This window comes from Salvelinus sp. IW2-2015, linkage group LG3, assembly GCF_002910315.2.
Source record: "Salvelinus sp. IW2-2015 linkage group LG3, ASM291031v2, whole genome shotgun sequence".
NCBI lineage: Eukaryota > Metazoa > Chordata > Actinopteri > Salmoniformes > Salmonidae > Salvelinus > Salvelinus sp. IW2-2015.
In genome coordinates, this window is record NC_036840.1 from 34,933,668 (window position 1) to 34,956,315 (window position 22,648).

The 22,648-nt window shown below is 42.6% G+C and overlaps 1 protein-coding gene across 1 annotated transcript in view; it reads right to left on the reverse strand.

Annotated features, from left to right (window-relative positions):
• Positions 1–22,648, reverse strand: part of pde5ab (phosphodiesterase 5A, cGMP-specific, b) — a 76,599-nt gene that overhangs the window by 26,693 nt on the left and 27,258 nt on the right. Inside the window, exons 4-8 of the mRNA XM_070449645.1 lie at positions 18,968–19,057; positions 17,793–17,864; positions 15,082–15,171; positions 8,439–8,446; positions 2,855–3,091 (exon numbers count right to left, since the gene is read on the reverse strand). Of these exons, the coding sequence (XP_070305746.1) occupies positions 2,855–3,091; positions 8,439–8,446; positions 15,082–15,171; positions 17,793–17,864; positions 18,968–19,057 (497 nt within the window). The remainder of the gene's footprint in view (positions 1–2,854; positions 3,092–8,438; positions 8,447–15,081; positions 15,172–17,792; positions 17,865–18,967; positions 19,058–22,648) is intronic.

The window sequence follows — 22,648 nt, forward strand, 5'->3', positions numbered from 1 at the left end:
ATGATAGTAATAACTCGGTTGTCTATCTGATACAATGTGTCAAATACCTTTAACACTTGAAAATCATGCAATTATACATTGAATTAAATTGAAAGAAATTAATTATTTAGTAATTAATTAGTATTAAATAGCAAAGGTGCATTGGCCCATCGTGCCAATGTGGTCATGAATGAGTGAGTGAGTGAGTGAGTGAATGGGTGGGTGGGTGAATGGGTGGGTGGGTGGGTGAGTGAGTGAGTGGGTGAGTGCATGGGTGAGTGAGTGAGTGCGTGGGTGGGTGGGTTGGTCATCATTAAAACTCTCACATCCGAGCTCTCCTTTATCTAGACTAGATATGATTAGATGGTAATAGAAACTGATGAGAGAGACTGAGCAGCTGGAGAATGTGATGGAATTGGCTTGAATGGTACTGGAACAGGACAGTGTGGTGCGTGCGTGTGTGTGTGCGTGTGTGTGTGAGAGAAACGGGATCACAGGTTAACACCAGGGGCTGGATTCCACCTCCACAAGAACATTCCGGAACAGAACAAAGAGTAAAGCAGAGAAGCTGTGCTGTTCTGTCCTCATCTAAAAAGAGTCCTTGGACATTCAGTCTTTGGGCTAACTGTCACAGGTGTTTCTCATCAACGCTGAACCTGGCAAGTAAACTGTGTTAATATGGTGTGTGTGTGTGTGTTGTGGGGGGGGGGGGGGGGGCGTACGTGCGCCTGCTGTAAAACATCTCCCACCACTGAGTCAAAGCTAACATCCTGCTATTAGTGTATCCCCTGGGCCCACGCAGAAGGCTACAAATGACTGGCTCCCCAGGCAGGAGTAGTCCTACAGTATACACAGAACAACCTACTTGACCCATTAGCAGATGGAAACAGAGTAGAAAGTGTTTGGGTCCGCCAAGCCAGAATGTAAAAGAACGAGACACAATGGGGGGGTGGGGGGGGGGGGGAGCGTCTGTTTCATTTCACTTCTGTCCTCCTGGATGTCTCAGTTTCTTTGTCTCTAAGTCTTGCCTGGGAGCAAGCTCTCTCCTTCTGTCTCTCCCCATTTCTCTGTAGTCTGTAGAACACACTCTCTCAGACAAGTAGGCAGACTGACACACACACACACACGCACACGCACACACACACACACACACACACACACACACACACACACACACCACACATACACACACACACACACACACACACACACACACACACACACACACACACACACACAACACACACACACACACACACACACACACACAACACACACACACATATCACACACACACTCCCCCCCACATTCAATCCTAATGGCTGTGAGAGGAGAGTGTGTGAGGTGGCGATAGATAAAGACTGAGGTGAACAGTAGATGCTCCGATGCCTGGCGGGCTCCGAGACGTATGAGAACAAATCACCCCCCAGGATCAGGGCGATGGATTCACCTCCCCTCCAAATGTTTATGTAAGGCTTATTTATTTTCCCCTGTCAGAGGACGAGTAGTCAACCACTCTCATTCTCCATCTCATCTCCTCCTCCATCTCGTTCCCCGTCTCATTCACCCTCTCTGTCTGTCTTTCCTCCCCAGTTAAATAGATCTGATAAGCTCACCCCAGGTTAAGATTTTTGGGATGTTGGTAGTTGGTGATGTACTGTGAGCAGCAGCTTGTGTGGTCTGAACCCAATCCGTACGAAACCATAACCTTCAGGTGATCTTTAGTTCAAATGCCACACTGTCCATTAACAGCCTACTACAAGGCAGAAAAGACGGACAATTTCTGATTCCATCTTGTCAGCAACAATAATGTATTAGTATTTATTTAATATAAATGTATTAGTATTTATTTAATATAAATGTATTAGTATTTATTTAGTATTTATTTATTAGTATTTATTTATTAGTACTTAGTACATAGTACAGCCATTTTATTCTTGCTACCAAGAATGGTTTAGATAAATAGAAGACAAATCTCTGTTAACCTAAATTGAGTTCAATTGCGTTGAATTCAGTTGAGTTCCAAGTCATTAGACCCTGATCTTGGACAGCTTCTGAAAAAAAGGGCATGAAGTTGAAGGAAGGAACTTGACTTGCCATCTCCTGACAGACCTCCCTATTACTTATTAAGACATGAAGCTTAGCTGCCCACGTGGGCACCCAACATAGCCAGTCAGGCAGCATAGCAAGTCCGTAGCTCTCGGCTGGGCCCTTGGCCTGTGCTTGTTAGGCCATCTCTGAAAACCTTCCAAAAGGGAAAGAAAAATCGCCTTTCAATGTGATAGATTGCTCCGAAAACAGATTGTGATGGAGGAGCTGTCAAATGTGTCTTAAAAGGGGTTCGTAGAAGAGTTTTTATATCAGGGTCCTTTAATAGGGGTAGGGCCGTAGCTCCGGATCCGATGTTGTGGCTCTCGCCAAAGGGGGATGATGTAGGAATTTTCTTCAAACTAGAGTCAACTCTGTTATTAAAGTCAGAGAGGTCTTGACTAAACATCATAGTTGGGGTCAGGAGCTTTTCCTGACCACATGACCTTTCACCTGGAAAAACTCCTGACCATACACAAAGTTCATTGCTGGAGGACTCTCTCTTTCTCTGCCCCCCTCCCCACCCCACCTTCATAGGCCTACAAACACAATCCCTCAAATCTTACGAATACGCAGTCCATTTATACTACCAAGTTTAAATCATAATCATGATTGTAAATAATGATTGTCAATTAGTAATTCTCAAATTGAAAGCCATTCACATTGTATTGGGGTAGTACCTCATCCCATCCACCAACTATGTCTAGATACATGGCAGCCATATTTGTTATATTAGACAACCAGTTTCAAATTAGCCATGTTTAACAGTTAGAGGTTACCGTCTTACCTTTTGGGGGTGTCCATGGCCTCTCCCAGGTCCTCATATTCCATGTGAAACACGCTGGAGAAAGAGTTCTGGAACATACAACCACCACAACGGTTATTTACCTTATGGCAGCCATTACTGACTACGAAGGGAGACGAAGGGAGAGAGACATGCCAGCCCAGCAAAAATGAGGGAGAGGAGAGAGAGAGAGAGACATGCCAGCCCAGCGGGTGATGTGGCCTAGCTAATGCTATTAGTCTCCAGTGACAGTACACACAAACTCAGCATAGCATAGACCTCAAAGGGGGGATAGAGAGAGCGAGAGAGAGAGAGGAGAGAGAAGGAGCGATAGGGAAAGAGACAGYGGGAGAGAGACAGAGAGGGAGAGAGAGAGAAAGTGAGGGAAAGAGCGGAAAAGAGAGGGAGAGATAAAGAGAGAGGGAGAGATACAGAGAGAGAGGGAGAGATACAGAGAGAGAGGGAGAGATACAGAGAGAGAGGGAGATATACAGAGAGAGAGGAAGAGATAAAGAGAGAGAGGAAGAGAGAAAAGTGTGTGTGTGTTTGTGCAAGCCGTGAGAATACTAAGCATAATGATGATACCTGAAGGTAGCAGCATGTCGTTTTTAAATATTAAACCCAAACCATAGCCCTAACTTTAACCACTCGGGATGAATGACTCAACTGTTAACCTCTGCATTGTTTCTGTTTTGACCATGCAACCGCGCTGAATTAATGCGCCAAAAATAGACATTTGTGGATAATACGTCGAAATTTCAAAGGGAAACTATGAGATCTTGTTGGTCTGTGTGTGTGTCTGCGTCTGTACTCGTCAGGTTTGCATGGGCCCTCATGTAAGTTAATGTTGACTTCAGAGAGAGTGTGCATTATGACGTGTGAGTGTTCATACAACGGGTGTGTCTATTCCTGAATGCTGATTGGTTAAAACCGCATTCCAGCCAGTGTCTATTCCACAAGTTAACACCGGCTAAATCGATGATGTTAAAATGCCTATTTACTCTGTACCATCTGACTGCGCAATCCACTGTCTCATCAGCCCAGCCAGGCAATTTATAAACTTGATCTCCACTATAAAAAGAATCTAGACCTTATCTCACATTTCTTTTCGACTAACATTTAGTTTTCAACAGTGGAGATGTGTATAAACCTTGCTGTCTGTCTCTCTGACATTTGCAACATCGTTTCAATATTCAAATTCGACCTCCAGCTGTCCCGTAGTAATGAACGTGTCGGAAGTCGGGACGAGAGAGACGTGACTGTAAATTAGCCGTAGTTGGCCAGCCAGTATGGCAACCAAACCGATAGAACGAACGACCAGCAGGCTTGGGTAGCAACCCTAGATTTGTGTCGGGACTATATCTTGTGGATGGCTGAAATAGTATGAATAAATTAATTAAAATAAAGTTTTTAATTAAAATATGTCAATCATTATTTGAATATGTTGGTAACCCATTACATAAAAGTGATAATGCCCTCGAAGCCGGTGTTTGGAAGATATATTTGCGCGGTTTGCCGGCAAATACCATTTAAATGTAGATGTTTTTTGCATTGGATATATTTACCATATCATATGGAGACAGAAACATACACCTTTTACCTTATCATAAGTAGACATAATTGCAAATTATTAAATCCTTCCAATAGAAATTTAAAAAAACGATTTAGTTAAGAATTACACTTTAATTAAATTAGTTGACTCTTCACATGGGATGATTTCACTGAACAACAAAAGAAAGGGAATATTGAATGATCCCCAATGATCCATCGCATCTCCCAAAAACATTTTCAACATACATCAGTAAAATGATAATAGTCTAGAAACTAAAGTTTTGGTTGTCTTCCTCTCAGGCTTCCATGTCTTCTCCCTGGACCTCCTCAATGTCCACCTCTTGAACATCAGACTCTGAGGCCTCATCTTCACTGTCACTTTCCAACCTTGTTGTGGATGGTTGTCAGGCTCAAAAAGACTCAAATTTGCCTTGATGGCCACCAATTTTTCAACCCTTGTATTGGTCAGCCTGTTGTGTGCTTTGGTGTGTGTGTTTCCAAACAAGGACCAGTTGCACTCTGAGATGGCTGATGTTGGTGGGATTTGGAGGAGGATGGAGGCAACAGGGAGAAAGAGCCTCAGATCCAAAGTCCCTTCCACCAGGTGGCTGATGAGATATGTTGGCACCACTGCCACATTGCAGCGTGTATGGGCTTCAGGCAGAAGTCTCCACGCATTTTGATGTATTTCAGAACTGCAGTTTCCTCTGCTTGGAGTAACAGTAAAGTGGGCAGTACAGATTTCTTCTCTTACATCTGCAAGCAGAGTCCGAACATCAGACAGGATGGCATTGTCTCCATCAGTCCGTGCAATGGCGAATATTATAGGTTTCAGGAGTTTCAGGCTGCTTACCACTCTCTCCCGAAATAAATAATCCAGGAGGATCCTCTTGATGGGGCTGTCCTTATCGGCAGATTGTGATATGGCCATTTCTTGGAGACACCTTCCCCTCCAGGAGACTGTCAAACATGATGACCTCACCATCCCAACGGGGGTTGCTGGGAAGCTTCTATGTGGTGCTCTTCCTCTTCATTTTGCTTGGTGAGGTAGATTGCTGCTATAACTTGACGACCCTTCACATGAGCCTTAACCATTTCCTTGGCTCTTGAGACTCAGCTGTACATGTGATGGAAGAGTGCACTGCACATGATGGAAAAATGCACTGTGCATGTAGAGGGTTGCAATTCCATTGAATTGGGGATAGTTTAACAAAAATATGCCACAAGACCTAGAATTGCCTTATGTGTATCCCACAAAAAAGGTTCACTGTTATAATCAAACTTTTTTGATGAACTTAAGCAAAATTCCCAAAATTCCCAGGCTTAACATCCCATGGAAAATTTCCGAAAAAATGCTGCAAATTTACCAAAACGTTTTCAAAGGGGTTTTCCGGCCCTTTGCAACCCTATGAACCCCCGAGACCAACCAGTAATAACTGAGGCACCACCGTCCGTACAAACCTCTCTCTCCCCACTCCCAACGGAGAGAGGGAAGTTTATATATTTCAGGCCTGGCCAGAAACTGAGTTTATTTCAGCATTCCCTGACTCACGGTTACCCCCTTATAGGGACTTGTTTTCAACCTGCGCTCTCCCTCTCGCAAAGTATCCTTTTTCCATTTTTAAGAGCCGAGAGGGTGAGGCAGGATGTTCTGATCCTGAGTAAGTCAACTACATGAGAGTGGGGGAAGTTGTGTTCAAAAATGTAAACAAATAAATAATCTACCTCACTTTCTATCACGGGGTGTCATACAACTCAATCTGAGTTAAGTCTGAATGGGTCTCGTGTTAAACATACAGAATATCTCTGTCAAGCTTTAGCCTGTCAGGGAAAGTTTGCATTAAATCCCATAGGGTTAACTTTTTAAAAACGTTGTAGGGGTATATACATCCCCCTATGTCAGTGGTGTTTGGCTGGATTATTATAGTAGCAGCACAAGGGCCTTTTAACGAGACATGCCATGCCTGCGATTGTTTAGTGTAATAACTAATCCAGGTTGTTTATAAAGGTCCATGTTAGCTAAACGAATCCCAGTCTCCTTGTCTGGCCTGTTTGGTTATATCACATCTGATACACCTCTCTGTTGGATTCAAGTCAGCGTCTGACCCAAAACAACAATGTGATGAGAGTTTTAACGGCAGGAGAGCATGCGGACTTCCCGTCGGCGAACCAAATGTCAGAGTCTATCAGATATCCCGTCGCCACTTTTACGGCTCAGTGGATAATGTGTACAACGTCCCAGAAAGGAACAGAGAGGAACAGAAGCATCCCTGTTCATTCAGTTAACGAGATTTCATAGCTCTAACTTGACAAATGATTCGGAGGCTTGTTTAACGCTAGCTTTGTCATTTTCCTGGACTTAGCTTGTAGAGGGAGATCAAATCTAATTTGTCATATGCGCTGAATACAACAGGTGTAGACCTTACAGTGAAAATGCTTACTTTACAAGCCCTTAGCCAACAATGCAGTTTTAAGAAAATACCTTTAAAAAAAAGTAAAAAAGAAAGACAGCGAGCGAGCGAGCGAGCGAGCGAGAGAAGAACCAGCTGGCCTGGCAACGAGAAACACACACACACACAGTCACCTGGATGGCTCCCTATTTGAGCCGAGGCCAGTTGCCGCAGTACTAATTAAGCTACAGTGAAAAAACAACCCCTATGGCCCAAGCTCTAATCTTTGACCAGCAATAAGCTTTACCACTTGGGTCAGTGCCCTAGCTCGACCTCAAACAACCACATAACATCTCATGAAGGACACGCTGTCTATGCTATTCATATTTACTGTTGTTGGACATCAGCATTTCAGCCAAAACACATGGACTTAGGAAATATGTCTGTTGTTAACCACAGACTCATATATTTCTATACCAACTGCCTGTGAGATGTTAACCACAGACTCATATCTTTCTATAACAACCGCCTGTGAGCTGTTAACCACAGACTCATATCTTTCTATAACAACCGCCTGNACAGACTCATATCTTTCTATAACAACCGCCTGTGAGCTGTTAACCACAGACTCATATCTTTCTATAACAACCGCCTGTGAGATGTTAACCACAGAGTCATATCTTTCTATAACTGCCTGTGAGATGTTAACCACAGACTCATATCTTTCTATAACAACGGCCTGCTAGATGTCAGTGGAACGGTAATAAAGTGGGGGTCTGTTTCTAACTACTGTGGAACATGGATGGTTCTGTAACGTCCTGACCAGAGTTCTTATGTGTTTTGCTTGTTTAGTGTTGGTCAGGACGTGAGCTGGGTGGGAATTCTATGTTGTGTGTCTAGTTRGTCTGTTTCTGTGTCCAGCCTAATATGGTTCTCAATCAGAGGCAGCTGTCAATCGTTGTCCCTGATTGAGAATCATATATAGGTGGCTTGTTTTGTGTTGGGAATTGTGGGTGGTTGTTTCCTGTCTCTGTGTTTGTGTTCTGCACCAGATAGGACTGTTTCGGTTTGCCACATTTGGTTATTTTGTTCGTTGTAAGTGTTCACTGTTTTCGTTTAATTAAACATGTTGAGCACTGGCTACGCTGCGTGTTGGTCCGATCCCTGTTTCACCCCCTCTTCTAGTGAAGAGAGGGAAGGCTGCCGTTACAGGTTCAGGTGCTTGGTAAATATGATGGAGGTCGAGTCTTGGCCACAGTGTGCTGTGGAGATGTTTGTCTCACTGACACATACGCACCCAAACACATGTCTGCAGGACAAGTACACACACCTACACACACATTTGTATGCTTGCGTGCACACAAATGCACGAGTGCACGCGCACATGCATGCACAGACACACACACAGACAGACAGACAGACAGACAGACAGACAGACAGACAGACAGACAGACAGGGGGCGGATCGTGATTGATTCCCTTTGACCAGAGTGCCACTCTTACTTCAGTGGCATTAGAAGAGGCCCTTTCTCCTCTCCTGATTGTGAAGGTGACTCATTTTGCCAAAACAACTTTCAATCCAAATTGCAGCCTTGTACAGAAAAGCTTTCAGCTCTCTATAGTCAACTCCATCCTTTTCTCCCTCACAGAGAAGTCTACAACACAACACAAGAGAATTTCATGGAGACGTCTGGTCTTAGCGTCTAGTATTCTCCTCTCCTTACTCACTGCAATACATCACACTCCTCGCCCTAGATAAAAGTAGAAATTACAATTCATAGAAGTGTAGAAAAATAATAACACGAGGAATAAATACATCAGTAATTGTGTATTCAGATATATACTGTATGTACATTCAGATATATACTGTATGTACACATACAGTGCATTCGGAAAGTATTCAGACCCCTTGGCTTTTTCCACATTTTGTTACGTTACAGCCTTATTCTGAAATGGATTCCTTTTTTCCCCTCATCAATCTACAAACAATACCGCATAAGGATAAAGCAAAAACAGGTTTTTAGAAATGTTTGCAAATGTATTACAAATTTTAAAAACAGAAACACCTGAGCAAACGAGGGAGAAGGGCCTTGGTCAGAGAGGTGACCAAGAACCCAATGGTCTCTCTGACAGAACTACAGAGTACCTCTGTGGAGATGGGAGAACCTTCCAGAAGGACAAACATCTCTGCAGCACTTCACCAATCAGGCCTTGATGGTAGAGTGGCCAGAAGAAAGCCACTCCTCAGTAAAAAGCACATGACAGCCCACTTGGAGTTTGACAAAAGGCACCTAAAGGACTCTCAGATCATGAGAAACAAGATTCTCTGGTCTGATGAAACCAAGATTGAACTCTTTGGTCTGAATGCAAAGTGTCACGTCTGGAGGAAACCTGGCACCATCCCTACGGTGAAGCATGGTGATGGAAGCATCATGCTGTGGGGATATTTTTCAGCAGCAGGGACTGGGAGACTAGTCAGGATCGAGGGAAAGATGAACGGAGCAAAGTATAAAGAGATCCTTGATGACAATGACCGATGATTTCATTGATCGTTTTCATATTTCACATAGGCCTAGTTTGGGAGGGTTATAATTATATACCTCAGTGGTGGTACTGGCAATATGTCTAAAGATGTAACATCGCACTACCTTCAATACTTATGGGATGAAGATGTAACATATTCAGGCGAATAAATTGCGATATTTGTGACGAAGAAGAAGGCTACAGACAGATCATGCTTTCCATCCGATCCTGCAAACTCCACATACAAGTTGGCCGTATAATCCTGCTTGACAATGTGACATGATATCCCTAGTTGATATTGACTGCTAACATGAATGACTTTTAGCTCAAAATGCAGGTGTAAAACGCAGTTCATTTCTGTATCTTGCGTTTTGAAAATTCATCACCGTTTATGGCTGTAATGACAGGCTACATTTGCGCAGCGATTGTGCACACGTGTTTGCCCTGTGTGTGTGCATGTGCATGCACAGGGGGTTGCAAGGTTTGAATCACTCCTTTTTTGTTGAGAACATGTTGAGAACCACTGAGCTAGCGAACAGATTGCTGATTTGGTGTAGGCCTACAACTACAGTATAGGACTGGGTGCAGTGCAAATGTCAAATTGTAGGGAGAGAAGATTCCCATCAATAAATATGCAGCTCCAAAAGAATTGGTGAACAAGAATATGAACTGTTTACTTTGCAAACAGCAATGAGGCATCAAGCAACAATTACTAGCATAGACCTACTGGTCCTTTGGTATGTCAAAATGTACTTACGAAGCTTGCATTCGGGAATTTGTTGTTCAAATTAATTATTATAAAATGTGTTGTAGACAAAATGATGAAAAGGGCTGTCTGGTAGCCTCAATAAATAGACAAAGATTTTGTGACCTTGGGACCAGATGGTTCTATCTGCGCAAAGCATAGTTCTGAGATCTCGAGCATCAACGTTTTCACATCCCAGATCTCAGAACTGTTTTGTTGTGAATTCTTCTTTCATAACCCATTAAAGTCCTCACTTTAAAGGCACTTAAAGTACAGAGGGGGTGTGAACCTTATAACCCTTATGAACCTTATGACCCTTATGGCTCTGAAATGTCAATCTGGGTTCAGCCATAAGGTTCTGTCTGACACTACTGAATTAGACATGTTCAGTTTTTATGAAGACTGTAGCTATTTGAATACATAAATGATATAATAACACTATTTTACTAAGATAGAGTCAGAACACATCTTCAAATACATTAAGACATGTATTATGATCCTCAGACGAATTACTGTCATCGCTGAACAACAATGTGACAACATAATGTACTTTAAGATTTCTGAGTGTTGTTTTTTTAGCTTGAGTGCCATTATTGCTGGCTAGACTAGCCTAGACCATACTTAGAGGGAGACGTGTTCTGATTGGTCCGTCTGTATTTGTTCAGGCTTTGTACTTGGACTGCAGATTAAAATGTACTTTAAAAAATCTGACTTCACAGACAAAAACATCTAAAGATCAATTATACGTGACTCATTTGAATGTCATAAAGATTTGTAGTTGAACAAGTAATTTCATGAATAGATTTTCTTTACTTGACTTGAGGCTTGACTTGAAAAAATGCATGACTCGACTTGACTTGTTCTTAGAATGCATGACTCGACTTGATTTGTTCTTAGAATGCATGACTCGACTTGACTTGTTCTTAGAATGCATGACTCGACTTGACTTGTTCTTAGAATGCATGACTCGACTTGACTTGCTTTAGACATGCACGACTTGGACTTAATGCTCTTAGAATGCACGACTTGGACTTAATGCTCTTAGAATGCACGACTTGGACTTAATGCTCTAGAATGCACGACTTGGCTTTATGTTCTTAGAATGCACGACTTGGACTTGATGCTCTTAGAATGCACGACTTGGACTTAATGCTCTTAGAATGCACGACTTGGACTTAATGCTCTTAGAATGCACGACTTGGACTTGATGCTCTTAGAATGCACGACTTGGACTTAATGCTCTTAGAATGCACGACTTGGACTTAATGCTCTTAGAATGCACGACTTGACTTAATGCTCTTAGAATGCACGACTTGGACTTGATGCTCTTAGAATGCACGACTTGGACTTGATGCTCTTAGAATGCACGACTTGGACTTGATGCTCTTAGAATGCACGACTTGGACTTAATGCTCTTAGAATGCACGACTTGGACTTGATGCTCTTAGAATGCACGACTTGGACTTAATGCTCTTAGAATGCACGACTTGGACTTAATGCTCTTAGAATGCACGACTTGACTTAATGCTTTAGAATGCACAACTTGACTTATGTTCTTAGATGCACGACTTGGACTTGATGCTCTTAGAATGCACGACTTGGACTTAATGTTCTTAGATGCACGACTTGAACTTAAGCTCTTAGAATGCAACGAACTTGGACTTTAATGTTCTTAGAATGCACGACTTGACTTAATGCTCAGAATGCACGACTGGACTTAATTGTTCTTAGAATGCACGACTTGGACTTAATGCTCTTAGGAGATGTCAGACGACTTGAACTTAATGCTCTTAGAATGCACAACTTGGACTTAATGTTCTTAGAATGCACGACTTGGACTTGATTGCTCTTAAGAATGCACGACTGACATTGATGCTCTTAGAATGCACGACTTGGACTTGATCCTCTTAGAATGCACGACTTGACTTATGCTCTTAGAATGCACCGACTTGGACTTGATGCTCTTAGAATGCACGACTTGGACTTATGCTCTAGACTGCACGACTTGACTTGATGCTCTTAGAATGCACGACTTGGACTTGATGCTCTTAGAATGACACGACTTGGACTTATGCTCTTTAGAATGCACGACTTGGGACTTAATTGCTCTTAGAATGCACGACTTGGACTTAATGCTCTTAGAATGCACGACTTGGACTTGAAGCTCTTAGAATGCACGACTTGGACTTGATGCTCTTAGAATGCACGGACTTGGACTTAATGCTCTAGAATGCCACGACTTGACTTAATGCTCTTAGAATGCACGACTTGGACTTAATGCTCTTAGAATGCACGACTTGGACTTAATGCTCTTAGAATGCAACGACTTGGACTTAATGCTCTAGAATGCACGACTTGGACTTGATGCTCTTAGAATGCACGACTTGGACTTAATGCTCTTTAGAATGCACGACTTGGACTTTAATGCTCTTAGAATAATGCACGACTTGGACTTAATGCTCTTAGAATGCACGACTTGGACTTGACTCAAGACTCGACCCATTCTACTTGGGACTCAACTTGAGACTCGAACTGTGTGACTTGAGACTTGCTTGTGACTAAAATAATAGTGACTTGGTCCCACCTCTGCAATACAGCTATTCATTTTTCACTATTACAATGGTTCAGTGCTCAACTAATAAATGCTGAGAATGGATGGTGTCAGGGACAGTTCAACTCAAAATATACATCTGTTAAATTGTCCTACGAAGGTGGTCGAGCTCAGTCCAAAATCTGTGTTGAAGATTCCATACCATCCTTAGAAAAAAGGGTTCCAAAAGGGTTATTCGGCTGTCCCCATAGGAGAACCCTTTTTGATTCCAGGTGGAACCCTTTTTTGGTTCCAGGTAGAACCTTTTGGGGTTCCATGTAGGAAGCTCTGTTGAAAGGGTTCTACCTGGAACCCCAAAGAGTTCTACCTGGAACCAAAAAGGGTACTTCAATGAGTTATCCTATGGGGACAGCCGAAGAACACTTTTAGGTTGTAGATAGCACCTTCTTTTCTAAGAGTAGGCCTCAGTGAAATCCCTAGGCCTCGATCTGAAATGAATTGGAAAGATTGGTACTATCTAATTATTTAGAACTCTGCTTTTATTAATCATCATTCATACCAACAGTATTGCAGATTGTTGAGTGTCTATGTGCTGACTGAATAGAAAGCATTAAAAGGTATTCAAGGCTAGAAATACACAAGAGGTATACAGTAATACTCATTGTGGTTCTATATATAGAATACTGTGGGATTCCTGCATTTTCTCTTCTCACTGAGGAATTCTATTCACAATGTGCCTCACTGTTCATCCAATCCCTGTCATTTTCTCTTTTCTTTTCTCAATCCCTGTCATTTTTCCTGTCTTTTCTTTGTCCTCTCACCATGAGACTGTCATGGTGGACTGCGTGTGCATGCGTGCATGAGTGTGTGTGTGTGTGCTTGCATGCGTGCTTGTGTGCATGAGTGTGTGTGTGTGTGTGTGTCTGTGTGTGTGCGTGCGTGCGTACGTGCGTGCTTGTGTGCATGAGTGTGTGCTGTGTGTGTGTATTGTGTGTGTGTGTGTGTCTGTGTGTCTGTAATGTATGTGTGTGTGTGTGGTGTGTGTGTGTGTGTGTGTGGGTTGGTAGGTGTGGTGGTGGTGTGGTGTGTGTGTGTGTGTGTGTGTGTGTGTGTGTGTGTGTGTGTGTGGTGTTGTGTGGTGTGGTGTGTGTGGGTGTGTGGGGTGTGCGATGTGTGTGCTATGTGTGTTGTGGTGTGTGGTGGGTGTTGTGTGCGGTTGCGTGCAGTTGCAGTGTTCTCTTCTATGCTTTTGCTTTGCGAAGTGCGATTGCGTGGCGAACTCATCTCCTATAACGTCTCCGTACATGGCTTATGAACACTGCAGCCGCTAAGGCGCCTGTCATAAGTTCAAGGAGATGAAAATACGGTAAATCCTGCTATATCGTTCCTCGTAACAGAAGTCTCTATTAAACCCTCCAGGACGACTGCTTCGCCTTCCAAGATCAGACGTGGGATGCCAGGGTCCAACGCACACTGTAGGGGAGACATGAACATAGTATAACCAAGAAAACACACACACATCTGCTAAAAAACTAAAAAATCTGAGCTTGTTCAACTAATTAATTATTAAAGTATACGGTTCTACACAAGTCCCCCAAAAAAGGCTGTGGAACCCGTCTGTTACTTAATAAATAATTTAAGTTGAAACAACTAGATTTGTTTTTTACAGTGCAGAAACATGACCGCATGAACATGAAACACCCAACTACTTCTGTACACAAACACAACACATGCACACACACGCCACATACTCATACACAAACACAAACACACACACAACTACCTCACATACTCATACCACAAGACACAACACATGAACATGACACCCACATACTCGTACACATAACACAAAACATGAACACATCTACTTCACAAGAAAGCATGCTAACACATTCCACTCTTGTCACGCCCTGACCATAGATTGTTTTTTGTATGTTTCTATGTGTTTTGTTTGGTCAGGTGTGATTGTGGGTGGGGATTCTATGTTGTTATAGATCTAGGTTGTCCATTGTTCTAATGTGTTTGCCTAGTATGGTTCTCAATCCCGAGGCAGGTGTCCAGTCCCGTTTTGTCTCTGATTGGGAGCCAAATTTATGTGTTAGCCTGTTTTCTTTGTGGTTTGGTGGGGTGGTTGTATTCTGTGTTTAGTGATTTTTACACCATACGGGACTGTTTCGGGTTGTTTGTACTTTTGTTAATTTTCGTTCAGTGTTCGTTTTGACTATGACTTATCATTATGGACCTTAACCAACGTGCGCATTGTACTCCGATCCTTTCTACTACTCCTCGTCAGCACGAAGAGGACTGAACCCCGTTACACACCCCACACACGACACCAACACCTACACAATCCGACACAACAACCACACACACACAACACAACACACACACACAACACACACACACCACCCACACACACACACCAACACACCACGTTGAAAAGAATTAAAAATCCACAGACGGCTACAAACCTGATTGCGTCGGTTTTCCAGCTGGGACGTCTCGTAGAGCTGGGCGTTGTGTAGGACGATCCCGGAGAAGGCCAGGTAGGCAGAGAAGTCCTGTCAGGGGAATCAGACGATCAGCTTGATTCAGAGTATGGCATTTATAGAGAAAGTGAGAAAATAAGGAGAGTAGGAGAGCATTGAACACTTGGAAAAGAAAGGGTTCTTTATGGTTCTTCAGAAAGTATTCAGACCCTGGACTTTTTCCACATTTTGTTGTGTTACAGGCTGAATATCAAATGGATTAAATTGATTTTTTTTTTGTTCCTGGCTTATACAGAATAACCCCATAATGTCAAAGTGGAATTCTGTTTTCTGAATTTTTTACAAATTAATTAAAAATGAAAAGCTGAAATGTCTTGAGTCGATAAGTATTCAACCCTTTTGTTATGGCAAGCCTAAATACGTTAGGAGTAAAAATGTGCCTAACAAATCGCATAATAAGTTGCATAGACTCACTCTGTTTGCAATAATAGTGTTTAACATGATTTTTTATGACTACCTCATACCTGTGCCCCACACATACAATTGTCTGGAAGGTCCCTTAGTCGAGCAGTGAATTTCAAACACAGATTCAACCAAATCAAATCAATGTTTATTTGTCACGTGCGCCGCATACAACAGGTGTTGACCTTACAGTGAAATGTTTACTTACAAGCTCTAACCAATAGCGCAAAAAAGACTAGGGAGTTTTTCCAATGCCTTGCAAAGAAGGGCACCTATTGGTAGATGGGGGAAGCAGACATTGAATATCCCTTTGAGCATGGTGAAGTTATTAACTACACTGGATGGTGTATCAGTACACCCAGTCGCTACAAATGATACAGGTGTCCTTCCTAACTCTGTTGCTGGAAAGGAAGGAAACCACTCTGGGATTTCACCATGAGGCCAATGGTGACTTTAAAACAGTTACAGAGATTAATGGCTGTGATAGGAGAAAACTGAGGATGGATCAACAACATTGTAGTTACTACAGAATACTAACCTAAATGACAGAGTGTAAAGAAGGAAGTCTGTACAGAAAACACATATTCCAAAACATGCATCCTGTTTACAATAAGACACTAAAATAAAACTGCTAAAATGTGGTAAAATAAATAAAAGCACAGGCAAAATCCTAGAGGAAAACCTTGTTCAGTCTGCCTTCCAACATACACTAGGAGACAAATTCACCGTTTAGCAGCACAATGACCTAAAACACGAGGCCAAATATACACTGGAGTCGCTTACCAAGACGACTTTAAATGTTCCTGAGTGGCCGAGTTACAGTTTTGACTTCAATCAACTTGAAAATCTATGGCAAGACTGGAAATGGCTGTCTAGCGATGATCAACAACCAACTTCACAAATAATAATGTGCAGATATTGTACAATCCAGGTGTGCAAAGCTCTTAGAGACTTACCCAGAAAGACTCACAGCTGTAATCACTGCCAAATCTTGACTTAAGACTTGAAAAAACTTGAAACTCAACTCGACTTTACTTGTTCTTAGAATGCACGACTTGGACTCCAATGCTTCCCACAGTTGTGTTAAGTTGGCTGGATGTCCTTTGGGTGGTGGACCATTCTTGATACACACAGGAAACTGTTGAGTGTGAAAACCCCAGCAGCATTGCAATTCTTGACACAAACCGGTGTGCCTGGCACCTACTACCATACCTTGTTCAAAGGCACTTAAATCTTTTGTCTTGCCTATTCACCCTCTGAATGGCACACATACACAATCCCGGTCTCAATTGTCTCAAGGCTTAAAAATCCTTCTTTAACCTGTCTCCTCCCCTTCATCTACACTGATTGAAGTAGATTTAAAAAGTGACATCAATAAGGGATCATAGCTTTCACCTGGATTCACCTGGTCAGTCTACATCATGGAAAGAGCAAGTGTTCCTAATGTTTTGTACACTCAGTGTATAATGACAATAACATCTCAAAACTATGCTGGTATTCTTTTGTCCATTATTTAATTGTTTATTGTATTATATTCTTAGCCAAAAATATGTATTATAATTTATTATTAGCAGCCATAGTTCATACATGGCACCATACAGGGTTCTATATGGAACCAATTGTCACGATCGTCTTGCGGATAATGAGTGGACCAAGGCGCAGCGTGTGAAAAATACATTCTCTTTTATTAGAGAAGAGTGAAACCCGAAACGAACACTTAAAACAAAACAACCGTGAAGCTACAAACGTAAGTGCAATACCAAAAGCTACAAACGTTCTACATAGACAATTACCCACAAACGCATAATGCCTATGGCTGCCTTAAATATGGCTCCCAATCAGAGACAAATGAAAGACAGCTGTCTCTGATTGAGAACCACTCAGGCAACCATAGACATACCTAGACACATTCACTAAACACAACCCCATACACTAAACCCAACACCCCATTTACCATATAACCACCCAAGACAAGACAAAAACACAAACATTCCCCATGTCACACCCTGACCTAACTAAAATAATAAAGAAAACAAAGAATACTAAGGCCAGGGCGTGACACCAATTTTGGTTCAGCGAAGAAGAACCCTTTGGGGTTCTGATCAAAGAACCATATAAAAGAGTTCTATATAGAACTTTTACAGGTTCCATTTATGAAGTAAGTGATATAACCCTTTTTGGTTCTATAAGGAACCTTTTTTCAAGGAGTGCCAGTGTCTTTCTCCCAGTACCTTTTCATCCTGTTCAGTGAAAGTCCCATTCTCTCCACACTTCTTGTTGATGGCCTGTGCCACTCCTACCACCTGGGAGGCGAAAGAGAGGGGAGGGGGAAGAGAGAGGAGAAATAGAGAGGACAGGGGGAAGAGAGAGGGGAAATAGAGAGGACAGGGGGAAGAGAGAGGGGAAATAGAGAGGAGAAGGGGAAGGAGAGGGGAAATAGAGAGGAGAGGGAAGGCAAGAAAGAGAGGGAGAGAAAAGAGAGGGGGAGAGAGAGGAGAGGAGAGAGGAGGGAGAGGGGGAATAGAGAGGAGAGGGGAAGAGAGAGGAGAGGAGGAAGAGAGAGGAGAGGGGGGAGAGAGAGGAGAGGGGAGAGAGAGAGGAGAAGGGGAAGAGAGAGGAGAGGGGAGAAAGAGGGAGAGAAGAGAGAGGAGAAGGGGCAGAGAGAGGAGAGGGGGAAGAGGAGGAGAAGGGGAAGAGTGAGGAGAAGGGGAAGAGATGAGGAGAGGAAGGAGAGACGAGAGGGGGAGAGAGAGAGGAGAGGGAAGAGTGAGAGAAAGAGGGAAGAGAGAGGAGAGGGAAGAGAGAGGAGGGGGAAGAGTAGGAGAAATGGAAGAAGAGAAAAGGGGAGAGAGGGGAAGAGGGGAAGCGGAGGAGAGGGGAATGAGAAGCAGGGGGGAAGAGAGAGGTAGAGGGGGAGAACGGCAGGGAGAATCCATCAAAACGCAGCCACAACTACAAAGAACAGAACACAGAATAAAACAATTAGATTAAATGGATTTCTCTTTGACCTCAATTGCTCAATTGTAAACTCTGAAAAGAACTCCAGTGTGCATCTTGAAATTGTTCAATATGGGTACAATCTACACTCTTAGAAAAAAGGGTTCCAAAGGGTTCTCGGCTGTCCCCATGTAACCCCTAAAAGGGTTCTCTCCGGAACCAAAAAAGGGTTCTTCAAAGGGTTTCTCTATGAGGACGCCGAATAACCGTTTTAAAATTCTAGATAGCACCTTTTTGTCTAAGTATGTAGCTAGTGTTGTGAGATATCTATGGTCCTGAATCCCCTCTATATGTTAGCGGTTGAAGGAGCTGAAATGTGTGTTCACTTGTCTACGGTGTCTTCCTGCTCTCTATAATCTGCTCTGAGTAGCTGAGTACTGTATCTTACATCCACTGTATTGTGTCTTACCTCTTCTCTGTGGTTCTTAATGGGCATACACAGGATACTCTGCGTCTTATAGCCTGTGATCTGATCCACCTCTGCATTGAACCTGGGGTCCTGTGGAAGAGATATGAAGACTATGAACTACAGTGTAATTTAACATTACCAGGCCTGTACTCACAAAGCATCTCTAAGTAAGGGTGCTGATCCAGATCAGGTCCCCCCCCCCCCCCCCCCCCCTCTTTATTCATGATGATTTCAAATGCTCTGAGACACTTTGTGAACACGGCCCCCAAAAACACGTGGACATTCTAGACCACATATGTCAGAGTCAAGGCCCGCGGGCCACATCCGGCCGGGAGAAGGTTTTTTACGGCCCTGGGATGATCTTGATTTATTATTAGAACCGCCCCGCAGACCGCAGCAAGCCGGCAGCCCGCAGATCTTTACACGCACCAATACTACATTTCCCCACAATGAAACGGTGACGCACCGAGCAGTAGGCTGCTTCATTTCAATATTTTATTGGCACAGCAGTCGTCCAGCATCACAGTAAATTACATTTCAGATACCCATCAAAATGGCAAAACGGAAAGGTGGACCCTGAGAACCGGGGTTTTCAAACAAGGTGGGAGTCGGAGTATTGTTACGGAGGTAGCTGGAAAACCTGTGTGTCTTCTGTGTGGAGAAAGTGTGGCGGTTCGAAAGAGTATAATCTGAGACGACATTATGAAACGAAACACGCGGACAAAAACAAGAATAGTGGACATGGAACAAAGGCTACAAAGGCAGAGGAATATAAACGAGGCCTCAAATCTCGACAGGCTCTGTTCAAAAGCCAAATCACAAGGCCAAGGCTGCTGTCAAGGCCAGTTTTATTTTGGCAGAAGAGATCGCTAAATCAGCCCGGCCTTTACGGAGGGGGATTTCATCAAAAACTGCATGATTAAAGTTTGTGACGAAGTTTGCCCAGAAAGCACTCTTTTTAAATGTGAGTCTGAGCAGAAACACCATTGCCGGAGAGAGTAGCCAGTTGTCCATCCAATCTAAAAGAGCAGCTTGTAAAAGGGAAAAGATTTCATTGCATATTCCTTGGCTGTGGATGAGAGCACCGACATTTCTGACATTGCCCAGTTGTCAATTTCATCCGGGAGTGGACTCCAGCCTAAGCGTGACAGAGGAGTTTTTGGCTTTACGTCCTATGCATGGCCAACACTACGGGCATGATTTGTATGAAAGGTGTCAAGGATGTGTAAATGAGATGGAGCTGCCTTGGGAAAACTCGTGGGTTTGACAACCGACGGAGCACCTGCGATGTGTGGACACAGGAGCGGACTGGTGGCGAAGATACGGGAAAAGATGCAAGAGGAAAACGCGACAGGTGAGCTGACAGCTTATCATTGTATCATACACCAGGAAGCGTTGTGCGGTAAAGCCTTGAAAATGGAGCATGTAATGAGCATCATCAGCGCACAGTTAACTTTACAGAGCCAAAGGTTTGAATCACCGCCAGTTCAAGGCATTTCTGACGGAGTTAGAAACGGAGCATGGTGATTTGCCTTATCACACAGAGGTGCGATGGCTAAGCCAGGGAAAGGTGCTTCAAGATGTTTCGAGCTTCGTGAGGAGATTTGTCTGTTTCTTGGACAGCAAAGGAAAGACACAACAAACTCCGAGACGAATGATTTCTGTGTGAAATGGCTTTTCTGTGTGACATTACGAGTCATCTGAATGCAATGAACTTGCAGCTGCAGGTCGGGATCATGTCATCTCTGATATGTACAGTACAGTGAAGGCATTTAAACCAAACTGACTCTGTGGGAGACGAAGATGCGGAAAGAAAATTTGAGCCACTTTCCCAGCTGCCAGACCATGAAAGAGAAGCTCTCTACCAGTGCGTTCCGAGCGCACAGTTGGCTGATAAAATAGGTATGCTTGCCGCTGACTTTCGACGCCGATTTCTGACTTTGAAGCACAAAAAGCAGGTTGGAACTGCTCGGTAACCCATTTGCTGTTGACGTGGAAAGCTCACCACCAAACCTCCAAATGGAGTTGATTGACCTCCAATGCAATGATGCACTGGGGCAAAATATGCGCAGTGGGTGCTGCGGAGTTCGCCCGTTTCCTCCCCGACACAATGCCCCAGCTCGGCATCCAGGCTGCTCAAAACGTTGTCTATGTTTGGCAGCACATACCTGTGTGAACAACTGTTTTCTTTGATGAACCTGAACAAAACATCACACAGAAGTCGACTTACTGCTGAACACCTCCACTCAATTCTGAGGATTTCCCTCAGCTCAGAGCCTTACCCCGAACATTGAAGCTTGTGGAAAAGATGGGACACCACCAAGTATCACCCTACTCAAACAAGTGAACATTACTGTGCAATCACATATTTAGAGTTTTTACTCAGTTCAAGTTTAAAAGTTAAAGTTTAATATTTGTTTTCACTGCATGTTACTTCTCCTTAAACAAAGTGTTGTTTTTGATTAATAGATTTTTGCACTTTTATTTTATTGTATTTCAATCCAATTATATTTAAAAATTTTCAGTTGAGTGGATGATAGAAAATTGCTATTATTGTTTTTTTTTTTGAAGTAAATTTAGCCAACTTTTGCTAAAATAGAAAATATAGGCTACTGATGGTGCCTTGAATACCGGTTTCTTTCATTTAATGTTCATGTTATGGGGATTTTTATATAAAGGAAATTTGTCTTTTGTGTCTGTTGAAAATTAAAGATTACTGACAGAGCCATAAGAAAATATTGCTTTATTTATCTGATCATATTGGAATATATTTGTTAGGTTTTCAGTAGGTTCAATTAGGTTCACTAGACTATATGCGTCATTTAAAAATGTTTCAATGAACATTCGAACAGTCCGGCCCTCGGCTTGTAGCTAAATTTTTTATTTGGCCCTCCGTCCATTTGACTTTGACACCCCTGTTCTAGACAATTGAGTCGACATAAAGGAATAACCACTACATGTTCCCTTTACTGTGAGACCCCTGATCTGGTTCCCTATTGGGTTAGACAGCGGCTGTGTCCCAAATGGCACCCTATTCCCTATATAGTGCACTACACTGTAAAACTAAATCTAATTGTTTCAACTAATTATTATTAAGAAACTGTTTTGCCTTTTTTTTTTTTTACTTATCGATCGAAGTGTTGCCTGAACAAAACAAAAAACGTTGGCCCAAACTTGGCTCCAATTTGAGAAAACATAGGCAAAAATTCTGTCAACTTACAGTTATGTGTTTGCTCAAATTATCTCATTTGTTAATTCAACTAGAAATGATTATTTGGGCATTTGACCTAAAAAAGGGCCGTGGAACTAGTTAGACACTCGCTGCTTTTAACATACAATGTTCTCAACTTAATAACTGACACACGTTGACATACATGATGACATTGTGCAGGTTCATTTATACAGTCATTAATATTCAACATGTCCTCACCCGGGATTTGAACTTCATTTTGAACTTAATCTTAATTCAATCCAGTTTGCTACAGCAGGAAAATAATCCTGCAGCAACCAGAAATGTGGATTATTATGTGGATTATTATGTGTATTATTACTGATGGTCATTTTTGTAGGGGTTGATACATTTTTCATTAGGGCAAATCAGGTTTTAAACATTAGAAGCCTTTTTAAACCTTGAATACACTACAATCAAATTAAGATGCTACATCTGTAACAAACACTGAC